We start from the raw sequence: 20,502 nt of genomic DNA, 5'->3' as shown, positions 1-20,502 counted from the left end.
ATCATGAAATCGAAGAAATCGTTTGCGATAAAGTTTGCGTAGCTTCTCAGTGAACTACGGCTCTGTGTAGTAAATGCTGCTCCATCTGAAACCATGTGAAAATACCACATTTAATAACATATTTTTACTCCAAACTCACTTCATAATGTCAGTGGAGTGTTTGAAATAAATCCTTCTGTGAGATGATGTGGCTTCTTACACAGAATAAGACACGCAACATATGTCATAGTATTCTAAGCAGTGATAAAGCCATTGCATTATAAATATACTTTATTTTAATGAAAATTATAATAATACTAATAACTCAGATAAACCATATATTGTCATAATTGTGTGTTTATTAGTCAGTCACGTTGAATTAATAAAAGCAGTCAAATCTTCTGTTTATCTAGCTACCGCTATAGGCATTCCCTGGGTTTCTTCTGTGAGGCGTATTTGGAGTTCCAGCGCGAGAGCGCCCTCTGGCCTTCGGATGGAGATTTACTGCTGATCACAGAACCGTGCTTCACTGAAAGATACGCATGACAATTGCAGCTTTTGTTGAATAGCGATTTCGATTCCATTTTGATTTATCATGCAGCTCTATGTAAATCTAGGGAAAATGTGTATTATTTTTATTACTATAATTTAGTAGTAGTAGTAATAAATTATTATTTGATATGCAGAAAAAAAATTAATAGGTTAAAACAATGGTTGAAACAATTGATATTCAAATTATAAAAACAGTCCATCCTTCATTTATCTAGCAAAAGTAGTATAAAATAATATATCATATCACATATCTTTAAACAGACTAGCAGACTAGCATGTAGCCATAACCTGCAGTGACCTGAGATTAATGCTGATTAATCAATATTTTAATTTTCTTGGTCACTCCTTAATAGGACTGAAGCTAACCAGCTCCTTTTTACCACCACCCTATGTAACATGAGGAAACAGCCCTGTGTGTTTGGGTTAAAAGGCTAGTAACCGATGGGATGGCGGCTAAGTGCATAATAATAGAACTGGCCTGCCCAGACCTGAACACATGAAGACACATGTGGGCACCTCCCCCTCATCATCCACTAGCTCTCTGCATGACATCATTCTCTTAAGTCTCATTCCCATCCATCTCTTCATGCTACAGCCCTGTCTTTAGGTCATCCCGTGGACAGTAAACATGGCTGCATGACAGTCAGTGCCAACTAAGCCACATGCAAAGATGATTCATTTAAATGGATTTTGATTGGCAGAACAAAGTTGATTTTGCACTCATTAAACAGACAAATGAGATCTAACATGATAGCATCACATGAATGACCTCCAGCAAATACAATGACGTATATGTGCAGGTAACGGTGCAGTGGCTTGCGGTCAGTGTGTCAGAGTTTGTCAAACCAGGACAGATGTGGAAGGTAAGAGGAAGAGTGGGGTATCAGGTTTGGTCACAGAAATAATTAAAGCTGCATACAGCTTTGAAAGGGCCCTCACACCTGGAGCCACCTCTACCCGGTGGCCTTAAGAAAATCGTGAACGGTGGGCAATATGCTTTTAAAGTGGTAAATATAGGAGAAATATGTCAGTCATGTATATGTGCCAAACTTCCTGCTGCCAGCTGGTGGCACTATGACTATAACTGAATATTGGCATGTAGATGTCTTCAGGCCAGGACTTTCATCAAACATGTGAAGTCTGGTACAGATTGAACATGCTATGTTTGGGTTAGTGTAAAGCATGACATTTGTTGCCAACAGGTGGCGCCATGATTTTAACTGATTATTGGCCTTTAGATGTCTTCACAGGCAGAAGAGACATTGTATGCCACGGACAAACCCTTCAATGAAAACTCAAGATCTTCGCAATTTAACATTGCAAAGTCCTTATTATTACACTTACCAAATCTGAAGATGATCCAATTAAAACTGTAGGAGGAGTTTGTTAAGTACGAAGCCCAAAAATGGCAAAAAAAATGCACAAAATTCGTACAGGAAATTCAAAATGGGTGAGTTCCTTTTGCATTCAGGATTTTGCTCCAAGAGATTTTTTTGTAGTTATTGGGACATTACATGCATGTACCGGATTTTGTACACGTACGTGAAACATACCGGCAGTGGCGCTTCGTTGAAATTTTATAGGTGGTGCTATCGAGCCATTTTGCCACGCCCAATTCTGAACCCCACATCAAATGTAAAATTTTGCCAGTTCTGATGAGTGTGCAAAGTTTTGTGAGTCTAAGCATGTTTAGGCCCTCAAAAATGCAATTCACTTAGGAGGAGGAGGATGAGGAGCAGAAGAAGAAGAAGAGGAAGAAGAAGAAGAAGAAGCAGAAGAAGAAGCAGAAGCAGAAGAAAAAGCAGAAGTAGATGCAGAAGCAGCAGCAGACACAGGAGCAGCAGCAGATGCAGAACCAGCAGCAAAGACGAAGAAGACGAAGAAGAAGAAGAAGAAGAAGAAGAAAGCAATTCCAAGAGGGTCCTTGCACCACTGGTGCTCGGGCCCTAAAAAGCTATGAGAGCATGTGCAAGTATTGTTGAAATGCTCCAGTGTAAAGAGGGGTGTGTCGGGATGCCTTTCTGCCAACAACACGCTGTCAACTACATGTCAGGGCAAAGCCCAGGTTGGGTCACACCTGCCACTTGTTTGTTCATCTTCCAACTCACGCTCTCGCACTTACTTCATTTCTAGTGACAGCATGAAACTACAAAACAGCCTGGATTCCTAACTCTGTAATGACGCTGTATAATCTCATTCTATAGTCAGTCTCTTTTTATTTGTTTGTTTTTTTTGTAGTGAGACCAGTAGTAATACTGGCAAGAGAAAAGGATTTTCTATGTATGTATATGTTTTGTTACATGCATAAATATACAAACACACACACACACACACATATAGTCACAATGTAGCACTGCATGAAAAGAGAATATGACAACACATTTTCTCACTCTCTTATCCTTGTTGAGCTCTGCTTAAGACATAATACTTTTAATAATTCTACATAAACTTTTGGTTTTAAGACATATGTTACCCATTTGACTTTCAACGTTTCCTTTGAGGAATTCACTTTAAAAGAGTGTGTCAGATTTTTTTATTGCAATGTTTCTATTACAATGTTGTGATACAAAACATACACTGTTAGAAACTCTTAAGAAAAGCCAGAAACAACATGAGGAAAAAACATTAACACCACATGCTGGTTTTAAAGTGGTTTACACAGAAGTATGCCTTTGACATGTAATATTTGCCTTTCAAAACGAGTCTTGCTCTGTGGTGATCTAAGATGCATCATACTGGAATAGGAACAGTGCAAACCAACTTTCTGCTTGATAGCCCTTTGTTGGCCTCAGCAATAATAGCTTTCCTAATTTCGTTCTAAAACTGATCATATGACTAGCTACTTAAAAGCATGATTGAAAAAAAAGATGAAAACCAAAGATTGTCAAGACAGACTTTCCAATGTTAGCTTGACAAAATCTGAAGGGATGCGGGTCAAGTCAGTTTCAGAGTATTGTTAGGTTGTTTTAAGCTTTCTCAGTCAGAAAAGCCTTTAGTACTGTGCTGAGTTTGGTGATGAGCATAGCTTGAAATCTCTAAAAAGATTAAAACTATGAAAAACTAAAACTACTAAAAGAACTTCGCACAGCAACTAGCTAGCACTTCTCTAGGATTTTACCTAAGGACTGAAAGTTCACACTTTTGTACACTGGAAAGTTGTACACTGGTTCTTGTTAATTTCTCCTTCAGAAACTAAAAAGACAAGAAAAGAGAACTGAGAGCAGTAGCAGTAGACTTCTCATTTCTCCCATTTTCCACATACTGTTTCAAATAAGCGTCAACATGACTTGGGCCCACAACTAGACACTTGCAGGAAACCATAAGATTGATTGTTTAATCCTGCCTAGCAAACACAACGATTCATGTAATTTTGTTTATAACAAGATATGGGCACACATAAACGTTAAAGAATCATTACATCAGCAATTTTGCCACAGTGGCGTTATGCTGTTCTGAACTGTAGTATGTAGGGCTGCACGATTAATCAAATGCGATTGTCATGCGCATCTTGTCAGTAAAGCCGGTTTCTTTAATCAGTAGTAAATCTCCATCACGTGCTTTCAGATGGAGCAGCATTTACTACACAGCGCCGTAGGTCACTGACAAAATCACATTCATAATCGCAGATGATTTAATTGCATGAAAATGAAATCGAAGATATTGTTCTGCGATAATGAAAGCTGTTTGCGTAGCTTGTTAGTGAACTGCAGTGTAGTAAATGCTATTCCATCTGAAAGTACATGAAAATACCACATTTAATAACATGTTTTTACTCCAAACTCACTTCATAATGTCAGACAAGTGTTTGAAATAAATCCTTCTGTGAGGTGATGTGGCTTCTTACACAGAATAAGGCATGCAACATATTTCATAGTATACTAAGCAGTTATAAAGGTTATGTTGATTAGCAGTGCATTATTATATACTTTATTATAATAAACATTATAATAAGGCGAACTCAGATAAACCATATATTGTCGTAGCTGAATCAATGAAAGCAGTTAAATCTTCTGTTTATTTAGTAACTGCTACAGGCATTTCCTGATTTCTTCTGCAGGGCCTATTTGGAGTTTTAGCAAGAGAGCACTCTCTGGCCTTTGGATGGAGATTTACTAATGATCACAGAGCTGTGCTTCACTGAAAGATATGCATGACAGTCGCAGCTTCTGCCTAATCGTGATTTATTGCCTTTGCGATTTAATTTCTATTAACCGTGCAGCCCTAGAAGTATGTTTGCAAAATGCTTTTATCAATGAAGTAGTTTACCACAACAAAATATATGTAACAAATAACAATTCACTTCCAGTGAATTCTGGTGTTCAACTCAAACTCATATTTTTCTGAATTTTCTTAAAAAGTGTAGAATTTTCCAAAAAAAGAAAGAAAATTCTATCATTTACTCACTGTAACATTTATTCATCTTCAAATCACAAATGAAGGTATTTTAATGAAACCTGACAGATTTCTGTCCTTCCACTCAATGTGCATTACACTTCATTACGAAAAGAAAAGAAAAGAAAAGAAAAGAAAAGAAAAGAAAAGAAAAGAAAAGAAAAGAAAAGAAAAGAAAAAAGAAAAGAAAAGAACAATAAGTCGGTCTCAAGAGTCTAAGCGAGATGCACACAAATCGTTCTCAGTGAATAATCCCTTAAAAATTTTTTTGCATTCCAAGGAAGAAAGTCATAGATTTTTTTGAAAGACATGAGTATAGTGGGTTAAAGATGAAAGACCTGAGTACCTGGTGAGAAAACACAATATGCTACATTATTTTTTTTAAAGGCTCATATGAACCATGTCAGTCAAGTAGGACAGCTATGTAAACAGTTGGGCACTATCCTAAAACACAAAATATTCTAAACTAAAAAAAACTGCAGTTACTGACCAAAAAGGCAGTAAACTGAATGGCTTCTAACATTTTTTTAAATCACATTAAGGATTTTTTTTTTTTCTTTTTTTTTTTAAATTCCTGATGTTTAAGTTTGCATTACAGTTCTATCTCTACAAAGCATTCTGAATATCAGACCAAACCCCATTCCACATTACAACCATGCAAATCATTCTGAAGTCCCCTAGGCTGTGTAGAGGAACAATGCAGTTCTTGAAGGCGTTTAACTCTGGAGTGTCAGGAGTTTTTGGCCACCCTGGCCTTGCTAACACAGCACATGAGGAGAGGAAGACTAGAAGGAGGAGAATCCACAAAGGCCTTTTGTGTCATTCCAATAGCTCTGGAAAATCAGCCTTTGTTATCTGTGATAAAAACAAAAAATGAATGTCTATTTTAACTCCGTATGTGTGTCACACCGATGCACCATTTGTGATGTGCAAGCGGTGCGCTGCGACCTCCTAGTGTCACACTGGTATATCGTCATAACATTCGTCATCTATGGCATGGACGAGAAGACCTTTTACTATCCTTATCTTGCATCCTTGTGATGACTTCGAAAGCCAATGTTCTGAAAGGCACGGCTGGCCTTGCAGTATGAATAGTTGAGCGGACTCTTCTATTAAAGACCTACACAGTATCAGTCAAGCAGAGAGAACAGTTCCCAAGGTTTTTCTTGCTGCATTCTAACTGATAAAATCTCGTGCTCTACAAATCTTCATTTTGTTCTGGATGTTTTTGGTTTGAGGCTTGACCTTTTTTTTTAAAAATAAAACTGCACTGTCAAAAAATCTACAACCAATTGGAAATCATTCTATTTCTTACTCAATGATTAAATAGCAGCCTGTTCTGTCTTAAGGCCCGGGTATACTTGGTACTTCCCTCCAGTTGGTGCGAGCAGTCAGTCACATTTGTAGGATGGCCAAAGGAGCTTCCCCTGGAATTTATGCAATCATCGGCAACCGGCCATTTTTTGTTTTATTGCAGCCGATCCCTGTTCTGGACTTGCACAAACTGCATAGCAATGCAATCATTTTCCAAAATGTTATTTATGGGAAAATATGAAGTCTGTAAATGCCCGTTAATACAGGCCAGAGGCGCTGAAGATGGACGCAAAGAGAAAAATACTATAGCAGGCAGATCACTCACTGTTCATGATGCACAAACTATAGGAAGAAAATTCTAAATATTGATTTGGGGGTTTATATGAATGCGTTTCTGAGGGGAACTGAAAAGTTTAGATGGTATTTTTTTTTCATCTCGTCTCTGTATAATTCATATTAAAGCAGTGTTTTGGTGCAGCGCTGCTTTGTTTACAGCAGCAACCAAGGAAACGCTGTATCGCTGCTGTCCCATAAGCGCCACCTGCTGTCAGAGTGAATCTGCGTCTCATTCAGTCCGTCTGCTGTTTGTTTCGTTCAGGCATGTAGTATAATTTCACGAAGCTAGTCAGAACATTCTGTTTTTTAAGCAAATTGGGCTAGTATTAAATCAAATTATGTATATGAAATTATATAACTAAATGTTATGAAACAATATAAATGATATGTATATCAATTATGTAACTAAAATTAAATAACAGATTACGGTTAAAGATGTCAGTCTTTATTTTTCTTCTTTTTAGGGCAGCAGCAGCTCTAGCAGCAAATCAACCATCCACTGCAAAAGCTGCAGGACAGCCCACAATTCAGCAAACATTTCAGAACCAAATCAAAGAAAAAAAATAAACAAATACTACTGTTCCAATTATTCGTTATGTTGCTCAGAAATAAAATATATTGTGTTAAGTGGGGAAAAAAAGTTTTTTTTTTTTTTTAAAGACATTTTAAAATAGCACATTTTAGAGCTGTAACAATACCGTGGTTATCATACCGTCAAAATCTCATAATCGCAAAAAACTAATCTGCACTGGAAGCAGATATGATGATGCAACGTGCGTTCAATTATGGAACATCCCATTCTGATGCAAGGGACACTACCATTCAAAAATTTGGGGTCTGTTTTTCAATTTTTCACATTTTTGAAAGTAGTCTCTTATTAAGGCTGTATTTATTTTATCAAAAACAGAAAAAAAAAAAAAAAAAAAAAAAAAAAAGTAATATTGTGAAATACTATGAAAATTAAGGGAAAATGGAATTTTATATATTTTACAATGTGCTGAATTTACAGCAGCCATTACTCAAGTCCTTCAGAAATCATTCTAAGATGCTGATATGATGTTGATATATGTTGTACTGCTTTGTGGAACCCATGATATCAATCTATTCTGATTCTTTCTGTCCAAGTAGTCTGCAACATATTTTGCTCTGTCTCATGCACCAAGCTTCCAATAAGATGTTAGAAATCCTTTATCTGAAAATAACAATTCTTCCCATTTGGTTTTTCCAGGTATCACTCCTGTTTGACTACCCACAAATCCACTCACACATTCAAATACTTTCACAGTAATACCAAGCCAGTAATTACAGCCCTCTCCAACACATTTATTACAGAAATTAAGCGTGTCATATTCTGATCCCTGACCACAACTTAGTACAATGCAGCAACACAGTTAGTTGACTCTCTGATTAGAGGTCAACCTAAGGGTGCACTGCTTTAACAGAAAGAAAACACCCTGAACCTCCTCAATTCAGAACGGCACCATAGCAATGCTTTAAGACAAATAAGCAGCCAAAAGCAAGACTGCATGGTGCAAAATTATCCTTTGCTACAAACACCAGCACCGTAACCCTACACAACCCATCCTGGGTCAAATCAGACCTTAAAGCAATCAACAGGCAGTGAGCTTACCCTTCAAATACAGTTTCCAATGGCAGTCAGGGCAGAGCCGAGAGGGATGTGTCTGTTATGTGTAGCACGAGTGAGTCTTTATCAAGAATACCAGTCTTTTTACATGGAACTCTGGAGGGACCTCTCCCACCTCTGACTTCCTGTGCATGGGTAATCAGGCCCTCCCAGAACGCCTTAAAAACCATGACCACTAAATCAGAGGGGTTGGGGTTGACTGAAGGCAAAAGCAGAGAAAGGGTGTGCACGCAAATAAACATAAACACACGCACTCATGCTGACAGGACACTTCAGAAAGAAAAAGAAAGCAAAACACATTTTTGAACTTTTTGGGAGTGTCCTCAAGTCCAAAAACTTTGAAGTCATATATATAATATTTTAAAGAATACCATGGTCACTCTTTTCCAAGCAATGAAAATTTATGGGGACTGGGGTTGTCAAGGTCTAAAATGACAAAAAAGCACTATAAAACTATCATAAAAGTAGTCTTTGAAATCTTTATTAAATCTTACACATCTTCTGAAGGTGACAAAACTGACAAATTTACTGAAAATGTTCTCCACCACTGTAGCTCTTACAGCAAATATGGCACCATTAGAAATTAGATGTGGAACTATGATATGTGATAAGACATGCAAAACCAAAGAAGTTTGGTATTAAATGCTGTCAACATGCTATTTTTATAATCAATAAAATTTCTTTAGTTGAGTTGTGGATCAGTGAGAATCAGCAATGAACACTCCAAAAATGTATTGCATGTTTTTTTTAAAGACTTTTAATACAGTATATAATTCAAATGGGAAAAAAAAATTGCTTTCATTATATGGAAAAGTGCCAGAGCTTTCCTCAAAAATGAATGTTTTGTGTTGCATGGGTTTGGAATGGCATGAAGGTGAGTCAACAATGGCAGAATTTTATTTTGGGGTGAAGGCAGTTTTCTGTACAAAAATATTTGGCACGTGTTGTCAAAATTGAAATAGACTTCTAGACTTCACAAACCACAACAATCTGAAATATGTGTGTCCACTGAATTTGCCTGAGTGGAGGATGCTTTATTCCAGTAATATATTTCAAAGCAAAGAATTTTTGGCATTCTGCATTCTGAAGCACTCAAGTTCTGCCTCCTTGAGCAGCTCACCAGCCCATTACTATCTAATGCTTTCCAGGCCTGTGTAATCTAATCGAATGCAAGAGTGACCCACCAAATGAAGCTATCACACAGTGATTCTCTTAGCTGAACATAAAGAGAAGACCACTTAAAGGAACAGCTTTAGTGAGATTTATAAAGCACCTGCCATATTATGAGGTCACCTGCTAAACAGCTTTTCAGGGATGAAGCAATACGGGTTAGACATGTCTCATCTACTTTTAGAAATCTCTGCATTCATCTAACAATTTTTGGACTCACTGGTCAACTTAATGAGCATTAAGTTTTTCCTGCAGATTACCATATTTATCATAATAAGTGCACAGCACTATATTCATTGCAGCTGGCTTGACTATATATTTTTAAAATCAGGTACTAGGACAATAGGGCCTGGCTTCACAGACAGGGTTTAGATTAAGTTAGGTTTAAGCCATAGTTTAATTAGGACATTTATGTTGTTTTTATAAAGGTGCCTTAGAGAGAAAAAAACATTACTGGTGTGAATCTCGAGGCAAATCAATGACACATATTTTAAGATGTGTCAGTGCAAGTTCCTTTCAGGTAAAACAGCTCAGACATGCATTTTAGTCTAAGACTAGGCTGAAGCCTAGATGTTAGAGATAGCTCAGGCTCAGCTCATGACTGCACTCACCTGTGCCTAATAAGAAAGATGTGCCTGCATACTGCTTCAGTGATGTGAAAAAAAAAAAAACTTTCACTTTCCATGTGTGTATCTTTAGCCTGGTGATGCACTATGTGAATATTGCATTACATATCTGTCATCATTTTTCACCATCTGAAGCTTCAAATTTGACCTGAACTATACTTACACTTACACTTGATCGACCAAAATCAACCTCAACAGTAAAAACATCTCTAACATTAAATTACATATTATATTTATCTCTCTCTATATTTATATTTATTGCTTTTCTTTGTTTGGTTAGCATAGTGGTAACTGGTAAAAAAAAAAAAAAAGCATTTTGACAGAAAAATATGAAGGTCTGGCCTGAACTTTGTTTAGGAAACTGATTAAAAGTGCATCCAAATAAACTGGAAAGATTCAGAGATCAGCACTATCACTTGCTGGGTAGCGCAAACGTAATTCGTTCACAACAACAGTGGAACTTTACCAAATGCAATTATATTTTTCTTGTAGATACTGTACACGCACATTAGCATGCATTTTCTTTACTAAAATCCAAGCAATATGTGCATGTTCATATTGTTAATGTTGCTGGGCAGCCGAGAGTCAGTTCACAAGTGAGTACCTGAAGGAATGTTTATGTGAATAATGAGTCAGAAAGTCCAACCTTGAACTTTAATGATTTTTTCTCACCTACCGTTAGACAGATTTGCATACGGTCAAGCAAAAGCAGGGTTTAGTTTCTATCAACACCTAACACATTTTGGCACTATTTTTCTACAGAACATCAACATCAGGTTTTGCACAAAGGGAAGTGAGCTATAACCTAACATGAAGTGTGGACACACATTCAGTATGTGCGGTCTGGAAGACATGAAAGTAAAGTCCAGTGGAACAAAGGTTGGAATAAAAATGCTCTGCTCTCTCTGTTCTTGGGTAAATTCCTTAGTCTCCCTTTTCTTCATGCTCTATGACCTGGACTCTGAAAGCAGCAATCTTAAAAGTACTTTGGGAGATCTGGGAGGAAATCTGAAATCCCCCTCTCTTTCATGACATTACATGAGAAAAAGAGAAAGTGAAAAAGATAGTTAGTATAAGAAGGGAGAGGCCGGTTGTCCCGACCTTGATTCAAACAACCTTGGGAATGATGCAGGCAGCTGTGCGGTCCTGCCTTCACAGAACACCCATTCTCAATCTTTTTTTTTTTTTTTTTTTTTTTTTTTAAATGAAGCCAAGCCCTTAGAAAGGTCATCCAGAGAGCCACAAACACTTTAGTATGTAGACTATCGCAATTTGATTTGATTCGGATTCACTCAATTCAATTCATTTTTGATATAGGTTCATTTGGTTATATTGTAGTTATTATGTACATTTCACTTCTCTAAGAAATACTCTCTATATTTCTTTCAGTGGTTCTCTATCAGGGGGCCTCACAAAACATCTAACAGGGAGGCAGGTGGACTTCAAAGTATTTAAAGCAATAAAATAAAATTAATACATTCAAAAAATCTCATAATAGTCACAAGTTCGAGTCCCGGCTCATTGACCTTTCCCGCGCTCTCCTCTATGGGGGTAGAATTGTTGCATTATTCCAAATAAATAGATTATTAACTGTTTCTTTGGCATTTTCAAAGGCACGTAAAATATACTGTGGCTTGGCTTGATACAAAGTCTAATGATATAACAAAATCCAATTTTAAACATCTTTTACTGTATAAAATTTTATGTCTTGATGCTAGTATTGTCTCAAAATCCACAAATGCACAGGACGCAATTCACAAATAAATGCCAGGCAAAGTTGTGTTTGTAGAATAAAAAAAAAAATTGTGAATATATTTTTTCTTTTCAAGTCTATTTGTGAATTTAATTCATGTTTGTGAATCTCTAAGATTTATTTGTGGACCTCATTCTGTTTATTTTGTGAATATGTTTGATTCTTGTTAATCGCTTCACATTTATTTGTGGATCATTATCTACTTTTTTGGAATAATGCAACAATTCTACCCCCATACTCTTTGTCTCCCACTTTGCTTCCTGTCAATTCTTACTGACCTATAAAAATAAAGGCAAAAAAGGCCAAAAATAAATCTGTAAAAAAGTTTGAAACAAGCAGCTTGTTAAAGGACAAGATTTGTATTTTTACAATGTTGGTAATGAAGCAAAACACATCATCAGTTTCTCACAACCACATCTCTATTCTGATGACATGTGCACTTGTGTATGGACAGGACAATAATGCCTCCTCTCCCATCATGAGCAACCCCCTAGAGTACAATGTGAGTAAATCGCTCACATATGCGACTAAATAATGTCTAGCAAGACATTTCTTGGGTTTCTTTTTCTATGAACAGGACGATTTAAGACAATAAAGTTGTCAATCCCAAAAACTGACTGTGAATGCAGCCTATGAGAAACACCACCAGCAAATAGTAGTAGAAGATAAAGTAACACAGAGCACATCCTATGCAGCTGAACCAACTGAATAAATAACCTGCACTAGGTTAGAAAATAACACCCGTTGCAACAGTCAAAATAACAAACTTGATATAGAAACCACAAACATTTTTTTGGACACACATTAAAAGCTACGGTGAAATATGACTCAATATTAAAACTATGCATTACCATTTCTCTCACCTTGAGACTGGAATGGTGTGTCTTTCTGGGGAAATTCTGATATTGTGAAACTTCACCTACTGATCCAGTATGAGAAGTTCAAAAAATGAAAACATGGTGCTAGAGAGTCCCGCAACTCTGACTCCATGCAAATCTGCACATGGTCCTACTTCCAGCTGTGTGCAACATCGGCATCACAAACAATGTAAAATATTACAGTTTAATTAGAAGACCCACCATCCACTGTCCTTAAACACCATCCTGGCTGTGGCTGTCCTTGAATGTTGCACTAAACTGCTGAGTCTGTGTCCATCTCTTATTCCAAACTGCTCCCTTTCCAAATGACCGGCAATGTGGCAGATACGCAGGACAAGAATGGCAGCATGTTTTCAAGCCGAGGTCAATCCATAACAACCATTAGGGCAGAGAAATAAAGAGAGAGAAAGAGAGAGAGAGATCAATAGCCCTTTACAGTAATTCCAAGGGAATTACAGCTGGTTCACTTTCTTTCTCTCTCCTTCTACAGAAGAAATGTGAGCTGAGAGCCAGTACTGATGCAGTGGCTGGACCTCTAAATGCTGCACTGAGATGGGATTTAAACATTAACCAAGGAGCGTGAAATAGAGTGTGGAACAGGGCAAAAACGCAAGCAGGAGAAGGAAAGAGGGGCTTAATCATTTACAGTTTACCATCATGCTTGGCTGTGGGACAGCAGATGAGCAACCGGTCTCAACTGGGCAAAAACACAAAGATACAAAGTGGAAGTTTCCACTTCGCTGGCAATTTTCATCTTCCTGGTCATCTGTTCCCAACACACACTTTGAGAAAAAGACATCCTGTTTTTCCTCCTTTGTCACTCGTCTGCTACATGGTTGGTCACGACTAAGTTTAGACTGGTTTATGTTGGTGGGGGAAGGGGGGCTTCCTTAAAGTCTCCAAATGCAGGAGGGTATACTTCTTACACATTAGTTGCAACAACAACAATGATTAACATGCAGTCGCAAATGGAACACTGTGCTGTTTAAGTAACAGTCTGTCTCTAAATATTGTGCAGTAACACTTTTAAACTAGCAACAAGCAAAACATTTGTGACCTGACTTATTATTATTCTATTTTTTACTGACTTCTTTACTGATTCTTTATTTTTCTTGAAGAAAAACTATGAAACATCTTATGCTTAAATATTTAATTAACTAAGAAATACTTGTTTTAATTTGAAACAAATATATACTTATATTTAATGATTTAAATAACAGAGGGTGTTCATAAAGACATATTAGCTGTGAATTTTTAAAATGTGCTGGTAAAAAGTAAAAAAATTTGGATATCGTTACAACCTCTAGCATTGAAAAAAACTGCAAATAACTTAAAGGGGGGCTATAATGGTGTTTCATGTATATAGTTGTTCACAGTGTTAAAGAGATGGATTCTCATACTAAACATGGCCAAAGTTTTAAAAATATAATAATAAAAAATAATTTGGATAAATGACGTAGACAATGGTGGAACTCCTTATATGAGCATTTCTCTCGGAAAAGCACACCCACGCACATGTCGACCAGAGGAGAGCGAGACCGCGCTCATCAACGTGCTTCATCGGGCAATCCTCAGAAGCACTGCATAGGATTTGTTCAAGAATGTCTCTAAATAAGTGTGTTTTTGGATGTTAGGGAAAGTTTACCGTGTTCAGCTACCCAAAGAACCCAGCGTTTACACGAACAGTGGATGCAGTTTGTTTTTCAGGGGCAGTAACGGAGTGTAGCAAGTGCGTTTGTGTGTTCTCGTCATTTCAGTGACGAATGTTTATAAACAATGCCCAGGTCGACGCTGGATTTGCACATCGTTTGCTATTAAAACATGGAGCGGTCCCAGTGATAAAAGACCCCATTCATGTAAGTCCAACTGCATCAGATTTCTGTCTTTTGTTGGAAATCCGCACATAAGTAAATATATGTTAATGGAAACAACACGAAACATCTGTATTATAGCTCTGCCCACGGCACGCCTCCAGGAGCTCGGCTTTTTCCGGAGAGAATCGGAAAGCTGTATTTTTCTTTTATAAATATGATAAAACTAAAGACTTTTTGGAGATATGAAGGATGCAGTACTACTCTATAGGTACTCAAGATTAACAAGAGATTAGGTGAAACTCTGTATGTTATGTACCCTTTAAGGTTTATTAATTTGTTTCTGTTTTATTAAGTTTCTAATAATAACAATAATTATTAATACATTTTATTTTAATGTATTTTACTTATTTTAATTATTATATAATTTATTATTACTACTAACTAATTATTAGTAGGATTTCAGAAAACTTCACACAACAGTCAAAGTTGGGTTGTTCACATTCAGTAGGCCCACTAAAAATTAAGTAGAAACCACTAAATCACACCAATGACTAATTAGCTAGTCACTTTTGCAACTAGGCTAATCAAAACAATGTAGTCAACCAACCTGATTCACAAGAGGTGATGCAGGACTGGAAGGAACGACATGGAGGTTTTGATTTGCATCCTTCCCTGCAGAGCTGCAGTCCAGCGTTAATGTGATTTGCCCATGGCCATATTGGCTAATGGTAAAAGAGGTTCCCTCTCTCCATTAACCGGGCTTTAATATGGCTGTTCTCAGGAAGCCCACGAGTTACATAAGAGACATTTAAAAAACAATTCCAACCTCTTCCGATCTCTTCCACTTCTGGTCACGAGACTGCAAAGCCAGTAAACACATCAATGAGTGCACTAATGCAAACACAAAACCGCAAACGGTCGTAAATGGACTGCAGAACAAGAATCCTCTCCAAGCAATACTGAAGGAAAATTTCAATTTCAATTATTTACCAAATGCTCTACCAAAACAGGATACTGACTAGCAGACCGGGAACATGCAACAAACAGAACTGGACAGAGTCGGGATGCATGAAGCAGCATCATTCCAACAGCTTGTCTTGTATTTACCTGTTGAGGTTGATTGTTTGTAGTCCCACGTGTTTGGCAAACTGATCTTGCCTTTGTGGTGTTGATGTTCTGAGTATATGGAAGTTCTCTTTTTTCTTTTGCTCCACAGCTAGTCTGCAACACTCTACTCCAATAACCCCTGACCTACAGGAAGTAGACACAATAGACTGAAAATAACGAGAGGCCTCCTCCTCCCCCTTTCTCCCTCTCTTCTTTTTCCTACACTCCACCTTCCCTTTTATGACAACAACAGCCTTTTCAGTGAAGAAGAAAGCTTGCAGTCACCCAAATGATACCTGTCAAGACTCAGCGCTTTGCCCTGTATCTCCACCAGGATTGCACAAGAGCTCACTGCGTCTTTTCCATACACGTTAAGACTGTGCCTGAACAATATACCCATTAGAAAGAACATTCTGCTTTGATGCAAAGTCTCTGCACATACAGCTCACTATTCCTCTTTGAGAGTAGTAACTAGGTGTAATTCATATAAATGTGTGTAATTAATATAATACTAATTAACAACATTTATGGTTATTTCATGAAATTATGCATACTTTACCTGTTATTGCTATAGTAAGTACACATAACGAGAAACAAGAACACTGCAAAGTGTTATTAATAATAACATTTTGACTAAGAACGACCTAAAATGAACTACTAACTAAAATGAATAAATTGTGATAAATATAATAAATAACATACTATACACTGTTAAAAAGGTTGGGGTTTTTAGTTTTTTTTTGACAAATGAATATTTTTATTCGGGATGTATTAAACTGATCAAAAGTGACATTAAAGCAATTTATAATGTCACCAAGATTAGTGACATTAGATTTCACATAACTGTGGTTCCTTTGAACTTTCTATTCAAAATACCCTCAAAAAAACAAAAAAATCACAAAAATATTAAGTAGCAAAATAGTTTTGTGACTGGTGATCGTAAGAAATGTTCTTGAGCAGCAAATCAACATATTAGAATGCTTTCTGAAGGATCATGGGACACTGAAGAATGAAGTAATGGCTGGAATTCATATTTGGTATATATAATATGTATGTAAAATATACACAATATTAGTGTTTTTATTATATTATTTTACTGCATTATTTATCTGTATTATTATTGTATTTCTGCTCAATTTATGGCAAAAAAAAAAATAATCTTACAGACAGCATATTTTTGCATGGTAGTGTACACTGTTAGCAAGGTTTTTTTTTTTTTTTTGGCCACAAAATTCTGAATGGTTGTTAATGGACAAAGATGCATTTTGCATAAGTACTGTTAGAATGAACTAGCAAGATCCAGCCCTACTAAGACAATAAGTTAAGTATTGACAGTTGTAAGATCTCAGTAGAATTCATACAGCTTTGTGAGTCAGCATGTGTGCTTGTGTGTGCACACTAGCAGTCTTTCTCACTTCTCTCCAGTAGCCTCTTGTGAAAGTATATGTCATCCCAGTCACCCAGCATAATCAAATCTCAGGCCAAGGCTAACCACAGCAAATCACATTTAGTGCAGAGCCTAGAATTTATTTGGGTCAAATCTAATTGTCCCTATATACCTAAAGAAGCGAGAGGTACAGGAAATGGAGCCATGGTGTAGTGGAGATAAGGAAAAAGAGGCTGCATCCCAGAGCATCCTTCACACGCTTTTCTTGCACTGATTAGATAAGTCCCAAACAATACCACGTCTGATATTTGTCATTCAGTTATTTATGACTGCCATATAACTCTGCAGCAAAGGAAAACTTCTTTAAGTGGCAAATACAATGTACAACATGCTGCGAGTGATTTGAGGAAAGAGATCTGAATGTGGATCACTGGACAGATGACTTGTGATCAGTTTACTACAATCTCATTCAGGTTTTCACAGCAGAACTGGATCTGAATGTGAGCCTATAGAGGCTGGTGCACTATGAGACAACTGTAAAAGTGAAAATTTCACCAGTGTATTATGATTTTAAATACACTGCATAAATTAAAAACATTGCATTAATGTTTAATTCACTAGACGTTAAATTAGTGCACACTGCATGTAATAAAAACTAAATAAACACCAAAGATATATATTATATTATCTATAAGATTATATTATCTATCCATTATCTATACTTACAGCATTTTATACTGTAAGCTAAATAAGATGGTAATTGGAATACGTGTTGATTATGAGGGAACTACAAAATTGTGACTGTTACAATCATGTTATAATCTTACAAACATTTTAGGTATTTTTGGTTTCACTTTATTTTATAGTACCCTTCTTATAGTGTAATTGTGCATTTAAGTACCTAATAATATTATTAACTTACTATAGGGTTAATTGCATGTACTTATGAATAATTTACTGTTATTACTATAGTAAAACAGTATAGCAGCGTCTCTGATTTTAACTTTAAGAGCAGGTCATATGGGTTTTCAAAAAATCTTTTTTGCAGGTTGTAACATAGCTATCCTTTAATGTAAACAGACTGCAAAGTTGTTAATAAAAAAAAAAGTGCATGATAAATAAAGATATCGTCTCTCAAAAGAAAGAGTTAACTCTGAACCGCTGTAATGAGGCGTTATATTTTCGAATCTTCTGCCTGTTACCTATATACGTCACTAGGTAACACATTTGCATAGTCCCCGCCTGCCGGTGAAATACCAACACTCTGACCTGTCCACACACACTTCCGCTAGTTAGTGTGTTTACATCATGTCGAGAAGACGCTGTTTTCAGCCTCGCTGGGCATTCTAACACGGCTCCCACACGTGCACCTCAAATAAGTAAATAATAATAATGAATGCAATAAAACTGCTGTCACATCACGTAAAGTACCACATACAAAGTTTAAACTTACCACTGAGAAACATCCTGTCCAAGTCGTGCTTGCGATGGAGTTTCCGGTTTAGCGGCTGCATTGGTATCATCCTCGGACTCTGGCTCGAATTGATAAAGTGATATCGATGCCATTTTTGTTACCTTATGGCATCTTTGTTTACAAGTTTACAAAAAAATAATAATTATGGTAATGGACGTTTTGTTACCAGCAAGACCAATTACAATGGACTTGGTCAGCTGACCAATCAGAGCAGAGTAGGCTTATTGAAGGGAGGAGTTTACAGACCTTAATCTCAGAACTGCTTCGAACGAATCGTTTTGAAATCATTGAAAAATTATTCTAATATTAAAAGTATATTCTGAGAAAATTACAATGTTTTCTGACCTTAGATGCATATAAACCTGTTGGAGGGGGCTCTAACACAATATTAAGACACTGTGTTTTTTTTTTTTTTTTTTTTTTTTTTGTTTTTATATTATTATATAATATGCAACATATACTATTTAAACTTTCTAAATAAATATTAATATACACTGAATAAATGAATGATAATATTAAGATAACTGATACAAAAACAACAACATTTAAATAGCTAGACATTAAAACACCTTCAAAAAACTTTTTTGTGGCTGTGCACACACATAAATTACAGTCTTGTTAAAGTCCGAGCAGGTGGTAAAGGGTGAAAGGTGTGTACAACACATGATTTCAGCCCATTAGAGCAGTGACCCCCTACAGAGAACACCGTGTGCAGGAGCAGACTGGGAGAAAACATGCCTGCAAGTCACTCATTAAGAGAGTAAAAACATATGTGATGATATAATTAACATATGGGAATGGAGATGGACATTTACTTTCTTTGAACATTGTGACAACTAACTGAAAAACTCTGACAAACTTTGAAAGAGCCTCTGTAAGTGACATAACATTGAGGTTTAAATATATATATATAAAAAAAATATATATATATATATAAAACCTCAAAGTAATGTCACTTACAGAGACTCTCTCTCTCTCTCTATATATATATATACACACACACACAGCAAATACACCAGAGCAGATAGGGAAAAAAATGTAAACAAGGATATTTCCACAAGAAAAAAAGCAATGTAAAAATAATTTTATATTTTGCACACTATATATATCATACATCATAAAGGTGCTGGACAAGATGTTAGAATATCCAGTGAATACAAGATTAATTATAAAAACATTGTTTTGATCTTTCCATGTGTATCACCAGTATAACAATATTTGTGTTGTTAATAGAGACAATTGAAACTGCAGCCTGTGCTGAACAAACAATTCAAACAATTATTTGGCTTTCCCTTCTTGCTGATTCTACAGATTGAGGCAGTGCAGGTCATCACAGCCTGGTGTGTCACAGCTTTGCCATGTGCCACTCAAATGAGTTTGCCACAAATAAAAGTAGTTAACTGAATATAAAGAAGCTGTCTGTGGTTCATGATAAGGAAAATGAACCACAGACAGACAAGCTTGATAAGGAAATACATTTCTGAAGGACAACTGTGAATGCTGTACTACATTGTGCTTGTCAAAGTAGAAACCAGGTCACTGATCAATAGCCATTAAACTAATGTAAAGTTCACTCAGGCTTCTGTTAGATACACAGACACTTCCGTTTAGCTAGTTTATATTATCCACTAAAAAGTACAGACATGCTAAAGGTCTTGGGACATACACCATAGGGCTGGGCGATTTGTAAAAAATATTTTATTGATAATCGCCTTAATAAATATTGCGATACCCGTCTATTCGAGCCCCGCCACTGCCACGCCCAGTCCGCCCCGCCCCTGCCGGAAACAACATAGCCAACACGCACCGTATACACACATCAGTTTGGTTGTGCTTTATCTGACAGTAGCCTGCGATTCAGTAAGCTTAATTTAATTAAAGGTTTGTTTTTCTTTTCTTACTGGGAAATAAATAAATAATAATTATTAAAATATCTGTGGTCTCAAGTATCTATCTTTTTTTTTTTTTTTTTTTGCTTTTTTTTCTATTTTACAGGCAAAGATACTTTTTTGTGTAGTTTTCTCCAAAAAATAAACAATTTCATGCTTTGGATAGCTTTTAATGGCATACTGAAA

At 36.5% G+C, this 20,502-nt stretch overlaps 1 protein-coding gene across 13 annotated transcripts in view; it reads right to left on the bottom strand.

Moving 5' to 3' along the window:
- LOC109095528 (GRB2-associated-binding protein 1) overlaps positions 1-20,502 on the bottom strand; it is a 64,280-nt gene that overhangs the window by 26,528 nt on the left and 17,250 nt on the right. Inside the window, exon 1 of one of the 13 annotated variants that reach the window (XM_042757939.1) lies at positions 12,847-13,777. The exons of 11 other annotated variants lie outside the window; for them this stretch is intronic. In XM_042757939.1, the coding sequence (XP_042613873.1) occupies positions 12,847-12,849 (3 nt within the window). In that variant the 5' untranslated portion in view covers positions 12,850-13,777. Of the gene's footprint in view, positions 1-8,203; positions 8,462-12,846; positions 13,778-20,502 lie in introns of those variants that run through there. One more of the 13 variants, XM_042757988.1, reaches the window with a different exon arrangement.

The sequence above is a fragment of the Cyprinus carpio genome, chromosome A1 (assembly GCF_018340385.1).
Source record: "Cyprinus carpio isolate SPL01 chromosome A1, ASM1834038v1, whole genome shotgun sequence".
In the NCBI taxonomy this organism is placed as follows: Eukaryota; Metazoa; Chordata; class Actinopteri; order Cypriniformes; family Cyprinidae; genus Cyprinus; species Cyprinus carpio.
Note: the sequence above shows the minus strand (reverse complement) of the source record. Positions and strands in the feature narration are given on the sequence as shown.